The sequence below is a fragment of the Humulus lupulus genome, chromosome 7, assembly GCF_963169125.1.
Source record: "Humulus lupulus chromosome 7, drHumLupu1.1, whole genome shotgun sequence".
Classification (NCBI taxonomy): Eukaryota; Viridiplantae; Streptophyta; class Magnoliopsida; order Rosales; family Cannabaceae; genus Humulus; species Humulus lupulus.
Window position 1 is genome coordinate 65,686,412 of NC_084799.1, and position 18,654 is coordinate 65,705,065.

The 18,654-nt window shown below is 39.5% G+C and overlaps 1 protein-coding gene across 1 annotated transcript; it reads right to left on the minus strand.

The window, feature by feature from the left end:
• Positions 1–543: 543 nt before the first annotated feature.
• On the minus strand, positions 544–1,520 carry LOC133791799 (uncharacterized). Its single transcript, XM_062229715.1, has 3 exons — positions 1,357–1,520; positions 773–1,278; positions 544–685 (listed from the first exon to the last, which is right to left on the minus strand). Exons 2-3 carry the CDS (start codon positions 1,255–1,257, stop codon positions 544–546), a joined length of 627 nt encoding a protein of 208 aa, XP_062085699.1. The 5' UTR covers positions 1,258–1,278; positions 1,357–1,520.
• Positions 1,521–18,654: the final 17,134 nt, after the last annotated feature.

Consider the following 18,654-nt stretch of genomic DNA (forward strand, 5'->3'; position numbering starts at 1 on the left):
TGCAGCCAGAAAAAGAAGCATAAACATTTACTCATTGTGTTCCCCTTACTATAGAATCGAGGCATTGAAGGACACTTATAAAGATACTATTTACCCTGTTGGGAACGAGGATGAATGGGTAATCCCTGATCACATCAGAGATACGGTTGTCGGCATCCTCGCTGAGAAAACCCCTGTAGGAAGGCCCAGGAAACAGAAAGTGGGTAGGCGAAAGACAAATCGCTATGATTCACGCAGGGAAAAGATTGTTAAGCCACGTAAGTGTAGCATATGTGGTGGTAGTGGGCACAATAGGAAGTCATGTAAGGCTAGGATTTAAAATATTGTGTTATGTAATTATTTAATTGATTTTGCTGCATTTATCATATGGAATACTTCTTCTAATACTTTGTTGGTTTGGATGTCGAGGTAGACACATTATGTGAATTTAATACTTTTTTATTTAATAACTTTTTCAAAAAATATTGTTTGATAAAAAATAATATACAAAACTAACTATATGCTATACTATACAAGATGTGTAAGACAAAAATGTAAAGAGTATCACGGGGCCAAATTCTGATAAAACAGGTCCACACACCACTTGGTCCTGAAATGCTGGATGTTCTCATCGATAACAGTATCGAGTGGTAGCCTGGCAACCAGATGCTCGATATGTTTGATGGCAAACATACCACAATCCCCACTGCATATAATCGATTTTGTGTCAATAGAAGATAAAAATAACTTTAATTTTTAGATTTCAAAATCCACTAATTAAATAGGGGAATACCTTGTCTTAGTCTGAGGACACTCCTCTGGAGGAATACGACAATATGAGAAAGGCTTTGCATTCTGCTCAGGATATACCTGGAGGTCCTCATGGTCGTCAAACATGCCAGAACACCATAACAATGAAGGCAACAATAAGCACCAAGGCTTGATCGCTTCCTCCATCAGAGCGGGACTGAGCACGCTATGTTTGGAATCATAAATGTTGATGCACCACGTTGGAATGGAGACTTCAATGGCGATCCAATGTGCGGCTTTCTCGATGTGCAAGGCAAAATATACTTCACTCACATTTTGCCATGATACAAGGAATTGATTATCATCGCCCTTCAACATTCTCAGCACATCGTCGTCCCATGTATACTTAGTGCCGGTCTCTATGTAATGATTCCAACGACCTAGGCACACCCGGGGGAAGGTGGTGTTCATGATCGCAGCATCCTGCCGAAATGCAGCATGGTAAAAGTGGCGTCGGCGGCATAGCATGTGCAAAGCGGCATCAATATGCTAAAAAAACATAAAAATTCGTTAGTACCATCAATATATTTTAAGATTGAATTGAAAACATGAATGTAATTTACATACCGAATCCCAAAGCCAAGTCTGGACTGTGTGCAACTGTAAGAACCATGCCACACCGTGCGTCCCAGTATACACGTTGCGGTCTCTCTTATTGTCGATCTTCCCGATGATCCACTTATGGAAGCTCTTCTCCTGCTGTGGGTCACACTTCCTCAGTGGTTCAACAACTAGCCCCTGTTTATCTAGTCTGATCTTCTTTTTTGGGTCGGTGAAGTCATCAAAACGCTTGGGCCTGCGTTTCTTCCTGACAACTTCAAGGCCAGCTGCCTCCTCGGACTGTAGTACTCGTACACTGGGACTGTCAGCATCACTGGCAGCTACAGATGTCTGGGCCTGTGGAGTGGAGGGTTGATCATCGCGCTCGTAGTCTGCAGGCAAGATATCAGACTCTGTATCTGATTTTACGTCGGTGGATTGACCTGAGACCAGTGAAAGCAGTTGCGCCAACTGAGCCATGATCGTGGTCTGATTCTGTAGTAAGGTTGCCTGGCCCTCCTCAACCCTCTTGAGCCTCTGCATCAATTTCTCATAATCAGGCTGGGCAACCTGACTAGATGAAGCTGCACAGGCCTGTGAAGTGCCCTCCTAAACCCTCGGGACATCCTCATAAAAAATGGAGGCTTCCTTTGCAACTTCTGCTAGCTTCTCTGCCTCCTTCTCAGGTACCACTACTTCATCCACTGCAGTCCCAGCCTCCAACTCAGGGAATAACCTGGAATCAACTTCTGGGAGGCTATTGTAGTAGACTACCTCACTGGGACGTGGCTTCGGCATGGAAAATACCACTAACTGCATGATTGAATAACATGTGTCAGAAAAGCTTTAATAAAATAAATTGTTAATCAATTAATTTGTGACATTTAACAAGATAAAATGGAACTTACTCGATGATTGGCGAATATAGGAACCAACAGAGCTGTCGAAATAGTGATATCAGTCTTCGTAGCCCAGCTGAGCATCCTCGGAATCTGATTCCCACTATTCTCACCGAACTTACTCCCGAGAGAAGGCATGGCCTCAAAAGCCCAGTAAAGAAGCACGGGTGCATAGCAATTGAAACTATACTTTGCCTCCTTCTGTTTTTTGCTTGACCCCTCTTTCTTCGTCTCCTCATAGTGTTTCAATTTCTTCTTCATGTCCTTTTGAAGGCCTTTGCTAACCTTCTTAAATGACAACTTCCCCCAAGGATACTTGAAAAAGTAATCAATATCATCAACCATCCTCAGGGAATCTCCCCATATCATTGTTGTCTTCTCTGGGGCATTTAGTACCCCCTCTATCAAATAGCACAAACCCAGCTTAAATGCATCTTCTGGGTTTGTGGAGGCCTTCAATGCATCTTCCAACTGACCAAAACTAACCTTCGAATCACCATTAAAATATTCCTGGATGATCCGATCACTTGAAAGATGCTCTTTCAATTCATCTGGGGACGATGATTTCCCAAAATTTAGCTCGGTAACTAGGGCAAACTCTGCAATACCAAATCTACACAGAGTGTTGCCCAGGTAGAACTGACCCTCTTCAGGCTTCTTACTTTCTACCTTACGCAACATTAGCTGATGCATCAGAACCCCAGAAAAACTAAATGGTTTTGCCTTAAAGAAGTATCCCAACGGGCATGCCTGTGCTCTTTCAATAAGACCATGCCTCTTAAACTGCTCTATAAGGGTATCCAAGTAGGCACTACCCCTATAAGTGACACGGCCAGGAAAGTGTTTCTCCAACGGCACAATAAGTTTAGGCATCTGGAAAAAAAACAAAAAAAATGTTAAAAATGTTAAAAATGTAAAACAATCTGGTAAGGCAGTTACTATCAAGGCAGAAACAATCGAGTTCTATCGAGTCTTATCGATGCCTATCGAGGTGGGTTCCAAAATCACAAAGAATAATATCATCGGGTTACTATCGAGTCTTATCGAGGCCTATCAAGGTAAGGCAAAAAAACCAAAGTCAAGTCATATCGAGTCCTATCGAGGCCTATCGATTCCTATCGAGGTTGGTCCTAAAAATCCCAAAGCCGTGTATCATCGAGTCTTATCGAGTCCTATCGATTCCTATCGAGGTGGGTCCCAAATAATCCCAAAGCCGTGTATCATCGAGTCTTATTGAGGCCTATCGATTCCTATCGAGGTGGGTCCTAAAAATCCCAAAGCCATGTATCATCGAGTCTTATTGAGTCCTATCGATTCATATCGAGGTAGGTTCTAAAATTTCCAAAGCCTTGTATCATCGAGTCCCAACGATTCCTATCGAGGCCTATCGAGGCATAGTCTAATCCAGTCCCTATCCTATACTATCGAGTCCTATCGATTTCTATCGAGTTTCATGAAAAATATCGAAAAAAACCCAGATTTCTTCATTCCAAGCCCCGATCTATCCTATGAACAAAAATCAACAAAAAAACCAGGCACATACACATATTGCAGATTAAAAATGAAATCCCTCACCTTCGATTTCTTTGAGGTTGTTTCCTAAAAATTTGGTCGGATAGCTCGACGTTTTCTCCTTCCCCTTCTCCGATCGTCACCCTTTGGGAGCCCTTGTTCGTGGTCGTGGAAGACAATGAAGGTTGGGTTCTACGGATTCAATCGAGGCCTATCGATTTCAAAGTTTGCTTGGTTCAGGTATTTTGGGAGAGAATACAGAGAGTTTGAGAAAATTATGCCAGGGGTATTTTGGGTAGTAACAGCATTAGTAGCACCAAAACGAGAGGCTTATAGGGATATGGTATTTTTCAAACAGAGTGTCACTTATTGCATTAAAACTCAAATTTCCCTTACAAAGATTTATTCTTTACGTCGAATGGCTTCAGAAACTGCGAACACCGTTACTTCAATTAACCTCGTAAGTCTTCCATCCTTGTAAATTCAGATCATGAATTTTTGTTCCTTTAATATATATATTTTTTGTACATGTCTTGATTGAATTTGTTTCTCGTGCAGCCATATTTGCGAGGATGGAAAAGTCTGTGACCTTCGGGGGTTAGTATGAGAAGCTGTCCGGACTTCCCCCAGTGAAAAAGACTATCACTAGGTCATGAATGACGTCATGATGCTGGCCTGCCAGTTGATCGGCGAAGGTCAAACACTGGCCTTGAGGACCCGGGATCCTCTTTCGGTGATCCTTGAGCTTCCCTCCTCTCAAGAGGCCTTGCCATCCATTGAGGACGATGAGGAGGAAGAGGACGAGGTGCCTTTCATGCGAAAAAGGTGGGCTCCTGAGGCTATCCGGGAACTCGATCTAGACCGAGTTATGCCAGGGGCAGCAGCTAGCCCCTCCGGCCAAGGTAACCCATACCCCATTAGGGAATTAGATAGGGTTGTTACCGATTTTAGGTTAGTTCGTTATAATCCGAATCAGCTCATCCACCGTCATCCTTCCAACCTAGATCTAAATGTAACCTTGCTCCAGTGCGTAGATCGCTTAGTGGTACACCATGACAATAGTTATCATAGGGGCACAATCATAGTTAACAACACCCTAAATTTTAGATCCGCCATTTTTTAAGAATACAGGACAAACCGTAGATCTTGGCCTTCTCTGCTCCAGGGTGCATTTGCCCCTGGATTCAGACAATATGTAGATGACTCCAGCCCTGAGGAAGAACCTGAACCCCTTAGGATCCAAGAAGCATTATCTGTAGACTCCCCTTCTCCTCCATTAGTTCTAAGGCCGGAGGTTGTGCTTATCCAGGTCAAAACACCTGAGCTGGTGATAATAGACTCATCCCCCAGCTCGGAGGGTAGGATCTTTGTTTTCTTTCTTTCTTTATAAATGCTTTTTGAAACATTATTTTTGTGAACTAACTCCTTTTGTTCTTTTTAGGAGAAGAGATGGAACAACCAGGAGCTCCTGACCTCCGAACTGCTTTCTAGGCTAAGAAAGCCGGCACAGGCCCCGTCGTGAAGAGGCTCAGGGTGGCGAAGAAGACCACACCTGCAACGAGGAACACTTCAAAGTCCCCCGCCAAGAATAAGGACACAAGCTTGACTCGGGAGTCAGCTTCGGTGGCCAATGTTGCTGTTGGGCAGCTTCCTCCTCCCCTACCTCGATTCATGCCTCCTCTTCCCCAAGACCAGTGGATCCTCAAGACCCGGAGAAGATCCCTGAAGCCTTTCGGGGTATCATCTATGAGACTGTGAGCCATATGGTGGGGCACGCCTACAAAGCTAGCATGAGGGACCTGAGGACCATCGAGGAACGCAGCCTGGAGAATGTTATGGAATCCGCCATGGGGATGAACCTCATTGTGAGTTCTCTTTCCTTGGTGAATTTTTTTTTACTGTGAATAGGTGTATATCTCTGACTTGTTTTGTTATTTTGTAGTCTGCCTTGGCTTAGTACCGCAGCATAGCTTGTGCTAGGGCCAGAAATGAGGAGCTCCAGGCCGAGATGAACACTGCCAAAACCACCCTAACTGCTGCTTAAGAAGGTGAGTAGGCCGCCAAAGCTGCCTTGACAGCTGCTAAGAAGAATGAGCATGATGCCAAAGCTGCTCTCTCCTCGTCCCAAGAAAACGAGCAGGCTTCAAAAACTGCATTGTCTGCCTCCTAAGCTCAAACTGCACAACTTCAGGCCGAGATTGATGAGGTCAAAGCAAAACTGCTCGAGGCCGAAGTCACACACAAAGAAGAAAAGGCGGCCATGGAGGAGATGTTGTACCAATTCTGGGCCGTTAGCCCAAATGGGAACTTCTCTTTCATGGAACCTGGGCTGTGGGATCCGTACCTTGCAAAATTCAAGGCTCGAATCTTGCAAGAACCGTCAGAGACTGGTGATGCATCTGAAATGGCGGAGGGAGAGGGCCAGGAGGTCACATATTCGGGGCGAGCTAATGGAGCCCAATGATATCTCCTTTGTATTTGTTTTTCTTTGTAATTGTTTATCAGTTTCTTGGATATTAAACAATTGCCTTCGGGCTCAATTTGAGATTTGTCCTATTTTAATATATATCTAACTTTTGATCCATTTATCTTCCATTTATTATCTCTCATGCTTATGAATCCTTAGACTTGTACATTCAAGATTTTAGGAATTGATTTTTAGACCGGGATAGATTTTATCGAGCTTGGTTATATCAAAGTTTTTGTTTGATTATTTGCATCATACCTGTTAAGAATAAAGTTTTTTAATGATTTAAACTTAATTTGTGCTAGGTTGATTGAACACTCGAGCTTTAAAAAGTCGTTGAATACTCAATTTTTCCAAGCTTCTAAGTTTCACACTTGGTTATGTCCAGGGTTTTAAATGACTTAAACTTAGTTCGTGCTAGGTTTATGAAAACTCGAGCTTTAAAAAGCCGTTGAATAATCAATTTTTTCCAAGCTTCTAAGTTTCTTAATCTTATCAAGCAGGCTTAATTTTTCCAACCTCGGGTTATGTGCCCCCAAGTAACCAGAAAGTAGAAACTTTCTTGGTTGCTTTTACAACTATTAGAACAAAAACTAATACAACCTTAAAAAAATATATTTAATAATCCATTTATTATTTAATCAAATGACTATTATAAATAAGCCTTACATTGATGGCGGTACTACTGATAATACTTTTTTAAATGTAGGGCATTCCAGGTTGTGGGACTACTTCCCATTCAGCTGAGCTATCTTAAAAGTTCCTTCACGCAAAACCTCAATGACCTGATATGGTCCCTCTTAGTTCATGCCTAATACACCATCCTTGGGATCCTTATTTGCTAAAAAGACCCTTCGAAGAACCAGGTCTCCCAGTCCGAGTCTGTGCCTCTTAACTTTAGAATTAAAATAGCAAGTGATATTTTGTTGATAATGGGTGAGCTGTAACTGCGACTCTTCTCATTTTTCTTCAATCAAATCGAGAGAAGTGTTAAGTATTCCATCATTCTGTTCTAGAATAAATGACCTTTGCCTATGGGTGGCTACCATGGCTTCAACTAGAAGCACGACCTCGCTTCCAAAAGTTAAGGAGAAAGGAGTATGCCTTGTGGAGGTTCTGTGAGAAGTTCGGTAGGCCCAAAGTACTTGCGGGAGCTGCTCGGGCCATAATTTTTTGGCTTCATCTAACCTCTTCTTCAGGCTTGCCTTAAGGGTTTTCTTCACAGCCTCGACCTGCCCATTGGCCTGCAGATATGCTACTGAGGAGAAACTCTTAGTGATGCCATATTTTCACAGAAGTCAGTGAAGAGATCGCTGTCGAATTGTGTCCCATTGTCTGACACGATCTATTTTAGGAAGCCCAAACCAACATATAATACTCTTTTCCACGAAGTCTAGGACTCTTTTTGAAGTGATGGTTGCCAGAGGTTCGACTTCCACCCACTTTGTGAAATGGTCGATCGGCACCACCGCGTAATGAACTCCTCCCTTTCCCATTGGTAGGGAACCTATTGGGTCGATTCCCTATACTGAAAATGGCCACGGGGATGACAACATCATTAGCTCGACCGGAGCAGCTCGGGCAATCATAGAAAAATGCTGGCATTTGTCACACTTCTGAACATACGAGATTGAGTCTTTAGTTAAAGTGGGCCAAAAATAGCCCCGCCTCAATATCTTCAGTGCTAGATTTTTCCCCCCAGCATGATCTCCACAAAAACCTTCGTGTATTTCTCGTAAAATGGTTTTTTCTTCCTCAGGCAGAACGCATCATAGGAGAGGCAAAGAATGACCATGTCGATACAAGGTTCCATCCACTATTACGTACCGCGAAGCTTGATAAAGTATTTTTCTTGCGTCCTTTCTGTCGTCAGGTAGCCTTCCTGTTGTGAGGTATTCCATTATGGGAGACATCCAGGTCGGTCTTGTGTCGATCATTTCGACCTCTATCATTTCTTCTGTTACACTCGGGCTATCCAAGAACTCCACTGGCACTACATTCAATGTCTCAGCTTCTTTTGTGGTGGCAAGCCGCGCCAAAGCGTTAGCATTAGAATTCTGCTCGTGGGGTATCTGTTCAACAGAACTGTACTCAAATTCAGACAGTTCTTCCTTCACCTTAGCTAGGTAGGCTGCCATCTTGGTACCTCAAGCTTAATATTCTCCCAATACTTGATTGACCACGAGCTGAGAATCACTATAACATTGGATGACTTTCGCCTTGAGCTCCCTTGCCACTCTCAGCCCAGCCAGTAAGGCCTCATATTTGACTTCGTTGTTGGATGCTTTGAATTTGAATCTCATAGATGTATGATATCGATGCCCTTCTAGTGAGATTAAGATGATCCCAGCTCCTGATCCGTTCTCGTTTGATGATCCATCCATGAAGATTTTCCATAACTCCTACACTGGCTCCTTCAAGAGCTCTTAAAATCCGGTGCATTCAGCCATAAAATCAGCAAGGGCCTGACTTTTGATTGAGGTTTGTGGCATGTACAATATCTCAAACTGGCTAAGCTCGATAGCCCATTTTAAAAGATGCCCCGACGTTTTAGGTTTTTGCAAAATCTGCCTTAAAGGTTGGTCGGTCATGACGTTGATTGAATGGGAATGGAAATATGGCAGGAGCTTCCTGGAAGCCAATATCAGACAGAATGCCAGTTTCTCTATCAGTGGGTATCGTGACTCAGCTCCGAGAAGTCTCTTGCTTATATAATATACTAGTTTTTTAGCACTGTCTTCTTCTTGAACTAACATAGCACTAACTGCATTTTCTATCACAGCCAGATAAAGGAATAGAGGTTCTCCAGATATAGGCTTAGATAACACTGGGGGCTCGGCTAGGTGTGTTTTTAGGTCGAGGAATGCCTGTTCGCACTCCTCAGTCCACTCAAATTTTTTGTTTCCTCTGAGCAAGTTGTAGAATGGCAGGCACTTGTCAGTAGATTTCGAAATGTAACGATTCAAAGATGCTACCCTTCCAGTCAGGCTTTGAACTTCTTTACGCGACCTGGGTGAGGGAATTTCTAACAATGATCTGACTTTCTCAGGACTCGCCTCTATCCCCCTCGTGTTGACTATGAACCCCAAAATTTTTCCAGATGCCACTCCAAAAGTGCACTTCGGAGGATTCAACTTCATGTCATACCAATATTCCAAAACATTCTTTTAGATCAGATACATGGTTATCGGTGGTCTTTGATTTGACAAGCATGTCATAGACATACACCTCCATACTTCTCCCGATCTGATTAGCGAACATCTTGTTGACCAAGCGCTGATATGTTACTCCGACATTCTTTAGCCCGAAGGGCATAACTTTATAACAATATACATTATTTGGGGTCATGAAGCTAGTATGTTCCTGGTCCGCAGGATTCATCGTGATCTAGTTATATCCAGAATACACATCGATGAAGGATATGAGCTCGTGACCTGCTGTGACATCTACCAACTGATCAATCCCTGGCAGTGGGAAACAATCCTTGGGACAAGCTTTATTCAAATCGGAGAAGTTGATACATGTCCTCCTTTTCCCATTTGGCTTTGGGACCAACATGGGATTGGAAACCTAGATCAGGTATTTTGCCTCGCGGATAAACCCGCACTTTAATAGTCGAGCTACTTCTTCCTCAAGAGCTTCAGTTCAGAATATTCCAAAGCGTCTCCGTTTTTGGGATTTTGCAGGCACGTTCTTGTCCAAATTTAAGGTATGCATGATTACACTCGGACTTATTCCCACCATATCTTCATGTGACTAGGCAAAAACGTCTAGATTCTCCTGTAAGAAATTGAGCAGCTCCTTCTTCCTTTTATCATCAAGATTCTTCCCAACCTTTACGAATCTTGAAGCTTATTTAGGGTCAATGTTTACTTCCTCGAGCTCCTCTATGGCTTGGATTTCTGACCTGTCTTCACCCATCTGTGGATCAATGTCATTGTGTTGGGCGACTTCACTATCTTCTTTTTGTTGAGGTTCTTCCGTCCCACAAGTAAATCTACTTCCTGGGACTCCTCACCTCCATCATTTATGACCATAGCTTGCTGCTCGGATTGTGATTTTACCTTCATAGAAATGCTATAGCATTCTCTGGCAGCGAGCTGATCACCTCTGACGGTGCATATTCCCGTAGTTGAGGGGAACTTTATTGCTAGGTGGCAGATAGAGGTTATGGCTTCAAACGCCATCAGCGCAGGTCGACCCAAAATCTCATTGTATGCAATTGGACAATAGATTACCATGAACTCAAGTAACTTGGAAATAGTTCTCGAGTCTTCTCCCAATGTCACTACCAATCTGATCGTCCTGATGGCTGCCGACCCTTCACTTGAAAACCCGTGCAGAGTCATTGAGGTCGCCTTCAAATCTGCTATAGACAACCCCATTTTTTCCAAGGTGGACCTGAAAAGTAGATTCATAGAACTTTCGTTATCTACCAGTGTCCTCCGAACCCTCCGGTTGGCGATCTAAATGGTTATGACCAAGGGATCGTTATGTGGGAATTGGACGTGGCTAGCATCCTCTTCTGTGAAAATGATTGGTTGCTTTTCCAATCGTTGCTGTTTCGATAACCGCTGCTCCAGGACGAACTCCACTCTGTTATGGGACTTCAATTCGTTAATGTACCTCTTCTGGGCCCCGCTGCTCGTGCCTGCCAAATGAGGACCTCCTAAAATGGTAGTTATATCTCCCCCTACTATCGGAGGAGGGTCGACCTGATTTGCTTGAGCTCCAGTTTGAATTACTGGAACTTCGGGGATTGATGGAGGGTTTGGTCTAACGGGTTGATTAGGGACCACCTGATTTTGGGCGTATTGGGCCAAAGGTCCTACTCTAATGAGATTTTCAATCTCATCCTTCAGTTGTCGACAATCATCAGTGTTATGCCCGATGTCATTATGGAATCGATAGAACTTTGAAGAATCTCTCTTCGCCCTTTGGTTCTTCAATGGCTCTGGCTTCTTCCATGGAGGGCGAGTAGAATTTTCTAGGAAGATGCGCTCCCTAGTGTCCGTTAGGTCGGTATAAGTAGTGTAAACAGGTTTGAATTTCTCCCTAGACTTATTTTTCTTTGTCCCGCTCTGGTTGCCCTCGCCATTTCCCTTCCTCTTGTTATTTCCCCCTTGGTTATTCTGGGTAATAGTTTGAGCCATAGCTGCAACATCCATTACCGCTCCAACAGGCTAGACATGGGTCTGGCTGGTTCCCACGACGAAAGCTCGTGCCTCCTCTAGGTTAATCCACTCTTGAGCTCGGGCCAAGAATTTGTCCACACTTTTAACTCCTTTTCTCTGTAATTCTTGCCAAAGGTCTGTTGGGTTTTATGCCCTTATAAAACCATGTCGGACATGTAGCATGTTTTCATATTATCAATAAAAGTAGTAGAAATCATTTAGTTTGACAACCGTGTTGCTTGCTTGTTTTATTACATGATTATTGAAATAATACAAACATTTATAAAATCCCGAACATATGGATAGTTACAATTATAGTGACTAGGTCACAGTGGATTATAGTTGTAATTATATGTTCAAAAGAACGAGTCCTAAGATTAGATCAGTGCATTGGATTTTCACTGATTAGGCAATCTACGATATGATCTACTTACACATTCAGGGTGTGATGTCTTGTCCAAGGCATCGACCAAGTAGATAAGATCGGATGTATTTAGTTACATCGGACTAGGACCGATATTGATTATTGATTGATAAATAAGTATCGTTGTTATCAAATCTAATCAATGTCACAACGTTGACCATATATTAAGCCGATCTTAATTCTGAGTGATAATATTCTGCTAATTATATTATTTAAATCTTTTGACTTGTTCGTTACCAGCTTACCCTACGGTCTAGCCCATACTTACATCTTGGAGATTTATTAGTGTAATTGAGTGGGAGTATTATTCATAGATACGAAATCTATAACTTCTGTATGAGAAGTGAAAAGATGATTTCCTTAATTGCTTTGTTCAAAAGGTTAAATGATTGAGATCTCATTTCTGTGATTAAGTTCACGGAAATATCATTTATAAGGAACTTAGTGGGAGTTAAGGATAAAATACTGATGAGGGGTAAAACGGTAATTTGCACCCAGCTCGTTAGTAAGTCATCGATAGAGGATTGACTGATTGTAATGGTTATAACAATGGATAACGTATTTATGGTTTTGAAAATACGTTCTATGAATTCAAGAGTTCAATTCCGAGTCTATAGTGGAGTCACGAGGAATTAATAAGGTAGTGAAATTATTCGTAAATAATTTCACGGTAACTTGTTGGAGCTTGATTTCATGGATCCATGGTCCCCGCATCACCTTTGAGTAAATCATCTAGAATGTCTCAATTAATTGATTTAATTATCAATTAGGATTTTTAAAGTTGACTAGGTCAATTTTGGAAAATTTACAGAGATATGAGATTTAGAGAATAAAAGAGAATATTTGGGTAAATTTATTAATATTGATAAATTTGTATCAATATAAATAAATAATATTAAATCAAGTTTCAAATTATAATTAGTTAATTTGAATAAGGATTTAATTAATTAATTAAAAAATAAATAAATAAAAGGTTTTGAATCTAGGCCCAGTTGGGATTTAAATTCAAAATAAAGAGATTGGGCCCAAGTTCATTTATGGCAGCCCAAGGCTTTTAGTTTTGTTTATTATTTTTAATTAATTTAAATTTAAATAAATCCCATTAAGTTGCCTATATAAGGAATATGATATCTAGGGTTTTTAGTAGCAAGTCAGTCTCAGTTGATTTGGGTAAGTGAAAACCTAGACACTCTAATCCTTTCTTAGCCACAATCTCTTCTTCTTTTCTAGATCTCTATCTCATGTGTTGAGAGCCAGCCCACACTAGTTCTAGGTTGATCAAAGGCTTGGTGAGGAAGACTGTGTTGCTGATCTTGTTCAATCTCTTGATAATACTCTGCTACAGAATGGAATCAAGGGTTAGAGAGATTGAAGGATGGAGTTGTTCCAGTTCCGCTGCGTAATGTAAGTTTTTACTTTACTTTGTATTTGTATCAATTTCATAGGAGCATGTTCTAGGAATTTGCATGTTTGTGTTGATAATATGTAAATTGCATGAAAATAAATAAAGATCCTGCAATTAGTTTTTCCAACAATTGGCCTCAGAGACACAGGTTGCTAGTTTATTTTCATGAATGAACATGTATGAAATTGATTGATATGTTAGGTGTTAATTGGATGGTACATGTTATTGGTGTATGTATGTATGTTTTCTTATGTAAATTTAGCAATAATTTGGTTGTGTTTTGGTTTGTTATGGATTTAAAAACTGCACAGATTTTTTTTTGGACTGATTTTTGCAGTGTGTGTGCTGGGCACGCATGGAGCCGCGCGGCGGGACCCGGCCGTACGGATCCATACGGACGTCCGTACGGCGTCGGTGCCGGAACCCGCGCGCGACATTTTTTCGCAAAAAAAAAAAAATATATATATATATTTTTTAAATTGGATATTTTGTGCAGTTAGGTTTAAAATATTTAAAATTGATTATCTGATAATTTTATAGATATTTTTTTCTTTTTAAAATATTTTGAATTTGTTGATAATCATGATATTTTAAGATATTTTTTTTATTTTGTTATAAATAAAATATTAAAATTAGTTATCTGATTTTTCAATATATTTTTATTGTTTAAAATATTTATAATTGGTTATCAGATAATACTAGATATTTTAAATTTGGTTAAACGATATTTTGATATTTTAAAATTTGTTAAAATATTTAAAAAATAAAATATCTTATCATTCCTAACAACTTAACATGGTTAAATTAATTATTTGAAATTGAATTTTGTTTGATAAATTCTATTTTAATTAATTTAATATTTTGTAACTTGTTTAATTAATTATATTGAATTTTGTCCGATGAATTCTATGTTAATTAATTATGGTATTTTACAAAATAGTGTATTGTTGTGGTATATTTGCATAATTTAATAATACATGCTTATAGAATAACATGTTATGCCCATCCAATTATTAACATATCAAGCATCATTATTAAGTTATTTTTTGCATTTGGGCTTTAAATATAAGTATAATGATGGCCCATTTTTTGCGTTTAAAAAAAAATGTGGGAAAACTCAAATAAAACTTTCATAAAATGTTAGGTTTTATTTGGGCCCAATTGAACATGTAAAGTTTAAATTCCTCTCTTGTGGGTGGTTCCACTTGTGAAGGCCCATTTGCTTTGCATTACTAGATTGGGCCTAATCAATTGAATAACAATTAATAAAACAAAGGTTGAAATTCCTGTCTTTTTGGGCTTTGTGTGGAAGTTAGGGAGCCTTAGTAGTGGGTCCGACATACTGAACCCAGCTCTCCTCCATGCAAGCTCGAATTGTTAAGGCCCATTTACCTAAGTTGGACTTAATTGTATTAGGTTATTCTTTTTAGTTGGACCTAATAATTGATTAGAAACATATTAATTCTAATTTTTTGATTAATTTTCAATGGTAATTTTAGAATTAATGGAAAAATTATAAACTATGGTTTGTTGATTATTTTCATAATTTGGCGAACCTTAGTTGGTTTATTGATTATTTTGATAATTTGGAAAACCTAAGTTGATATTTTTTTTTCAAAAAGAATAAAATACTAAAATATTTAATAATGAGTTTTAAAATTTTTCAATTCGATCTCCACCGTTGATTTAACAAGGTTAGAGTTCAGTGGGGCCTCATGACGCTTTGATTTCGTCTCCCTACGGAAGGTGTTCACTGGACTTCTTAACATGGTTAAATTTCTTAGGATAGATGGTTATAGATGGACTTTCTATAGACTCATCCCTACAGTGACTATAGGAATTAAGTCTATAATAATCGAAATCGTGGGTCAAACTCATAAAGTAAGAAATATTTGTGACTCTCGCCTACCGGGACACATGAGTTTCCGTTACTTTGATCGGATGGAATAGGTAGTTAATAAAAGTCTATGACGTTTTATTAATTGAGATGTTTCTCTATTTAACTACGTGAATATTTGTGACTCTCGCCTACCGGGACACATGGGTTCATGGCTAGCTAAAGTACCTAAGAAATAGAAGATAAGTGTTTTAGTATTTTGCTTATCTCAAAACATTTTGTATGTTATGCTATTTCTAAAATATTTAATGAATAATTGTTTGTCAAGCAATGCGTTGATTTCTACTTAGTTGATAATAGAAGCTCTAGGCTTCCCACCTCATACTCTCTCTGATCTCTAAAATGTTACTCTATGGTGAGAACCTCACGAAATGTTTGTCCAACATCAACATGGTGTTGATTTTAGACAACATCGAGTTCGTGATAATCAAAGATATTCCTATTTTTCCCATGCAACGATCACCGAATCCTTCAAAGAGGATTGTTGATGGTAGTTCGAGCAAATGAAAGAATACTAATAATACTAAACAAGCTCAAGGAGAAGCTGCTTTGAGCTTCTTCTTCGAAGAGCAAGAGAGAAAGAAATTCATACAAAAAGAACAAGAAGTCAACTGGCAAGGCATCAAATGCTGCAAAGTATCTTGGAGCAAGGCCTGATTATAAGTACACAAAAATGGTAGTGTTTCCAATTGCAAGGAGACTGGGAATTGGAACAAGATTGCCCGGAACTCAAGGCATATGGAACCCAAAATAATTAAATTTGTCTTGGATGCATGTGATTTTAGAGGATGATACTTCGAATTTGGATCGCTGAATCACAATCTACCACACACATGTATGTACCTTTTTTACACTTTTAGCATTGGGAAAGCCATGAAGGATAAAAAGCCACGGCTTGGTATCCATCAAGGGTTGTTCGTATCAAACAAGGCAAAAGGATAAGCTTGAATGAATTTTGGAAATAAATATATTGTTTTAAGACAATGTTTATTTTATTCCGATTTTCAATGGAAATTTTAATTTAAGTTTTTCTTATTACATCAACAACAATTTGTAGTTACTTTCACAAGTAATAAAATCCTATTTCTTTAAATGGATGTGAATTGTGGGGTGGATGTATGAAAAACAGGCTATACCTATTGCAACTAGACGAACCATATGTTATAAATAATGAGTTGTTTAAGACAGCTAATTCTAGGACTATTAAACGACAAAAGGTCAATAACGTTAGAAATGATGTACCCTTGGCATTTTCGCTTTGGTCATATTTGTTATGATAGGATTCAAAGACTAACAAAGGCTGGGCCTTTGAGGGAACTCACCTAGGGTGACCTACCTGTTTGTGAATCTAGTCTCGAGGGCAGAATGACAAAGCGTCCATTCTCTGTGATAGGAGAAAGGGCCAAAGAACCACTAGGGCTAGTATGTTCAAATGTCTGGGGACATATGAATGTTCAAGCGAGGGGTGGTTATGAGTATTTCGTCACCTTCATCGACGATTGCTCTAGAGACTCATGTAAGTACCTAAAGCATAGGAATTCTGCGAATTTGTTAAGAAGTTCAAAGAATTCATTGCTATGGCTTTAAAACCATATTAGGTAAAACGTTAAAGATCTTGCGATCTGATAGGGGTGGAGGATATTTGGATAATCAAAACCAAGATCATTTAATTGAACTTGAAGATTTGTTTAAAACAACTGCCCCAAGGACTCCGCAACAAAACAGTGTTGCTGAGTGGTGTGAATTGCACGTTTATGAAAATGTGTGTTTTATGATAAGCTATTAAACTCTACCAACTTCTTACCCAGATCTTTTCTGGAGACATACTACCTAGACCGCATGTGATAATTTTTTTTTAAATGTTGTGCCGTCTCAAAAGTTGTCTCCAAGACACCACTAGAATTATGAAATGGTCGTGAACTTGGTTTACGTCATTATGGAATTTGGTGGTGTCATGTTTTTGTCATGAGGAAAAAGGTAGAAAGCTAGAACAGTGAGCTGAGGGTTTGCTTGTTTGATGGCTATTCTAAAGGTACTCAGAGTGGTCTGTTTTATAGTCCAGTAGACAAGAAAGTGTTTGGCTCTACAAATGCAACTTTTCTGGATAACGACTACATAATGAATTTCAAGTCTCATAAAAAAATAAAAAAAATAAAAAAATTAGTATTAGATGGAAAAATGATAAACTATTGTTCCATCCTTACTGACGCAAGTCGATGATAACAAGGTACATTCAAAAACCACTAATCCAAGTCAGAAAGTTACGATGCCTCGTCATAGTGGGAGGATTTCTCGGAACCCGGTACCTATGATATGGATAGTGAAACCCACAAGTTGGTTGGGGACACAAGTAACAATGATTTGTTGGCCTTTAAATAGGCAATGGGTAGGTCTGAAAGGGATTTTTGACTCAAAGTCAAGTACCAAGTAATAAAGTCTAAGTACTCTTAATTTGTCTGAGATCTTGTAGGTGTGCCATTGGACTTTATGCCCATGGGGTGCAAGAGGATCTATAAGAAGAAGAGAGGAGCTGATAGAAAGGTCGAGACATTAAAGGCTCGACTCGTGGCAGAGAGAGAAATTTGACTTAGAGAAAACTTTTTCTCCGGTAGCCATGTTAAAATTCATTTAGTATTCTCTTATCCATAGCCACAACTCTTGATTAAGAAGATAAGGCAAATGGACATCAAAGAAGCATTTTTTAATGGCTATCTTGATGAGACAATTAACATGTATCAATCAGAAGGATTTAAAGTAGTTGGACAAGAAATTCAGAAAGCTGAGTAAGTCAATCTATGGACTTAAACAAGCTTCACGCTCCTGGAACTTAAGGTTAAATGGAAACACTAAGACCTGAGTTTTTTGAACAAAATGTAGTTGACCTTTGTGTTTGACAACTTAAGGAAAAAGACATTGTGGTGTTTTGAATCCTTTATGTAGATGATATCTTATTCATTGGAAACAATGTCAAGAAATTATCAAACATAAAGAACTGGCTAGAAACGAAATTCCAGATTTCGTTGTAGCAAGTTGTGTTCTTGGTATCCAAAACATCAGGGAAATAAATAACTGAACTTTAGCTCTAGCTCAAGCGACCTACTTTAGTGAGGTGCTTGGTCATTACTCTGTAACAAATTCCGAGAAAGGATGTTTAGTGTCTTGACATGGAATTTATTTTTCTAAGCAGCAGTCTCTACAGACTCCTCAAGAGAAAGAAAAGATGTAATGAATTCCTTATGCATTTGAAATTAGAAGTCTAATGCATGCTATGTTGTGTGTTGTGATTGAAGATCTTCTATGCAGTGGGAGTGGTGAGCAAGTGTCAGTAAAACCTTGGAAATAAACAATAGATGGAAGTCGGTATCTTTGATGGACTAGAGACTATATGTTAGTCTTTCCAGGTGGATCTTTGTACCTGTTAGGCTACACATATTCAGATTTTAGACTGATGTTGATGACAAGAAGTCTACTTCTGAAAAATGTGTTTACTCTTGGGGGTGGAGCTATGATTTGGAGAAGCGTTAAGCTATCTGCCATTTTAGAATCC

Coding starts and splice junctions, on each gene's coding strand:
- LOC133791799 (XM_062229715.1), bottom strand. CDS start 1,257: ATGCTATGCCGCCGACGCCACTTTTACCATGCTGCATTTCGGCAGGAT. Junction 686..772: donor TGTCCTCAGACTAAGACAAG/GTATTCCCCTAT, acceptor GATTATATGCAG/TGGGGATTGTGGTATGTTTG.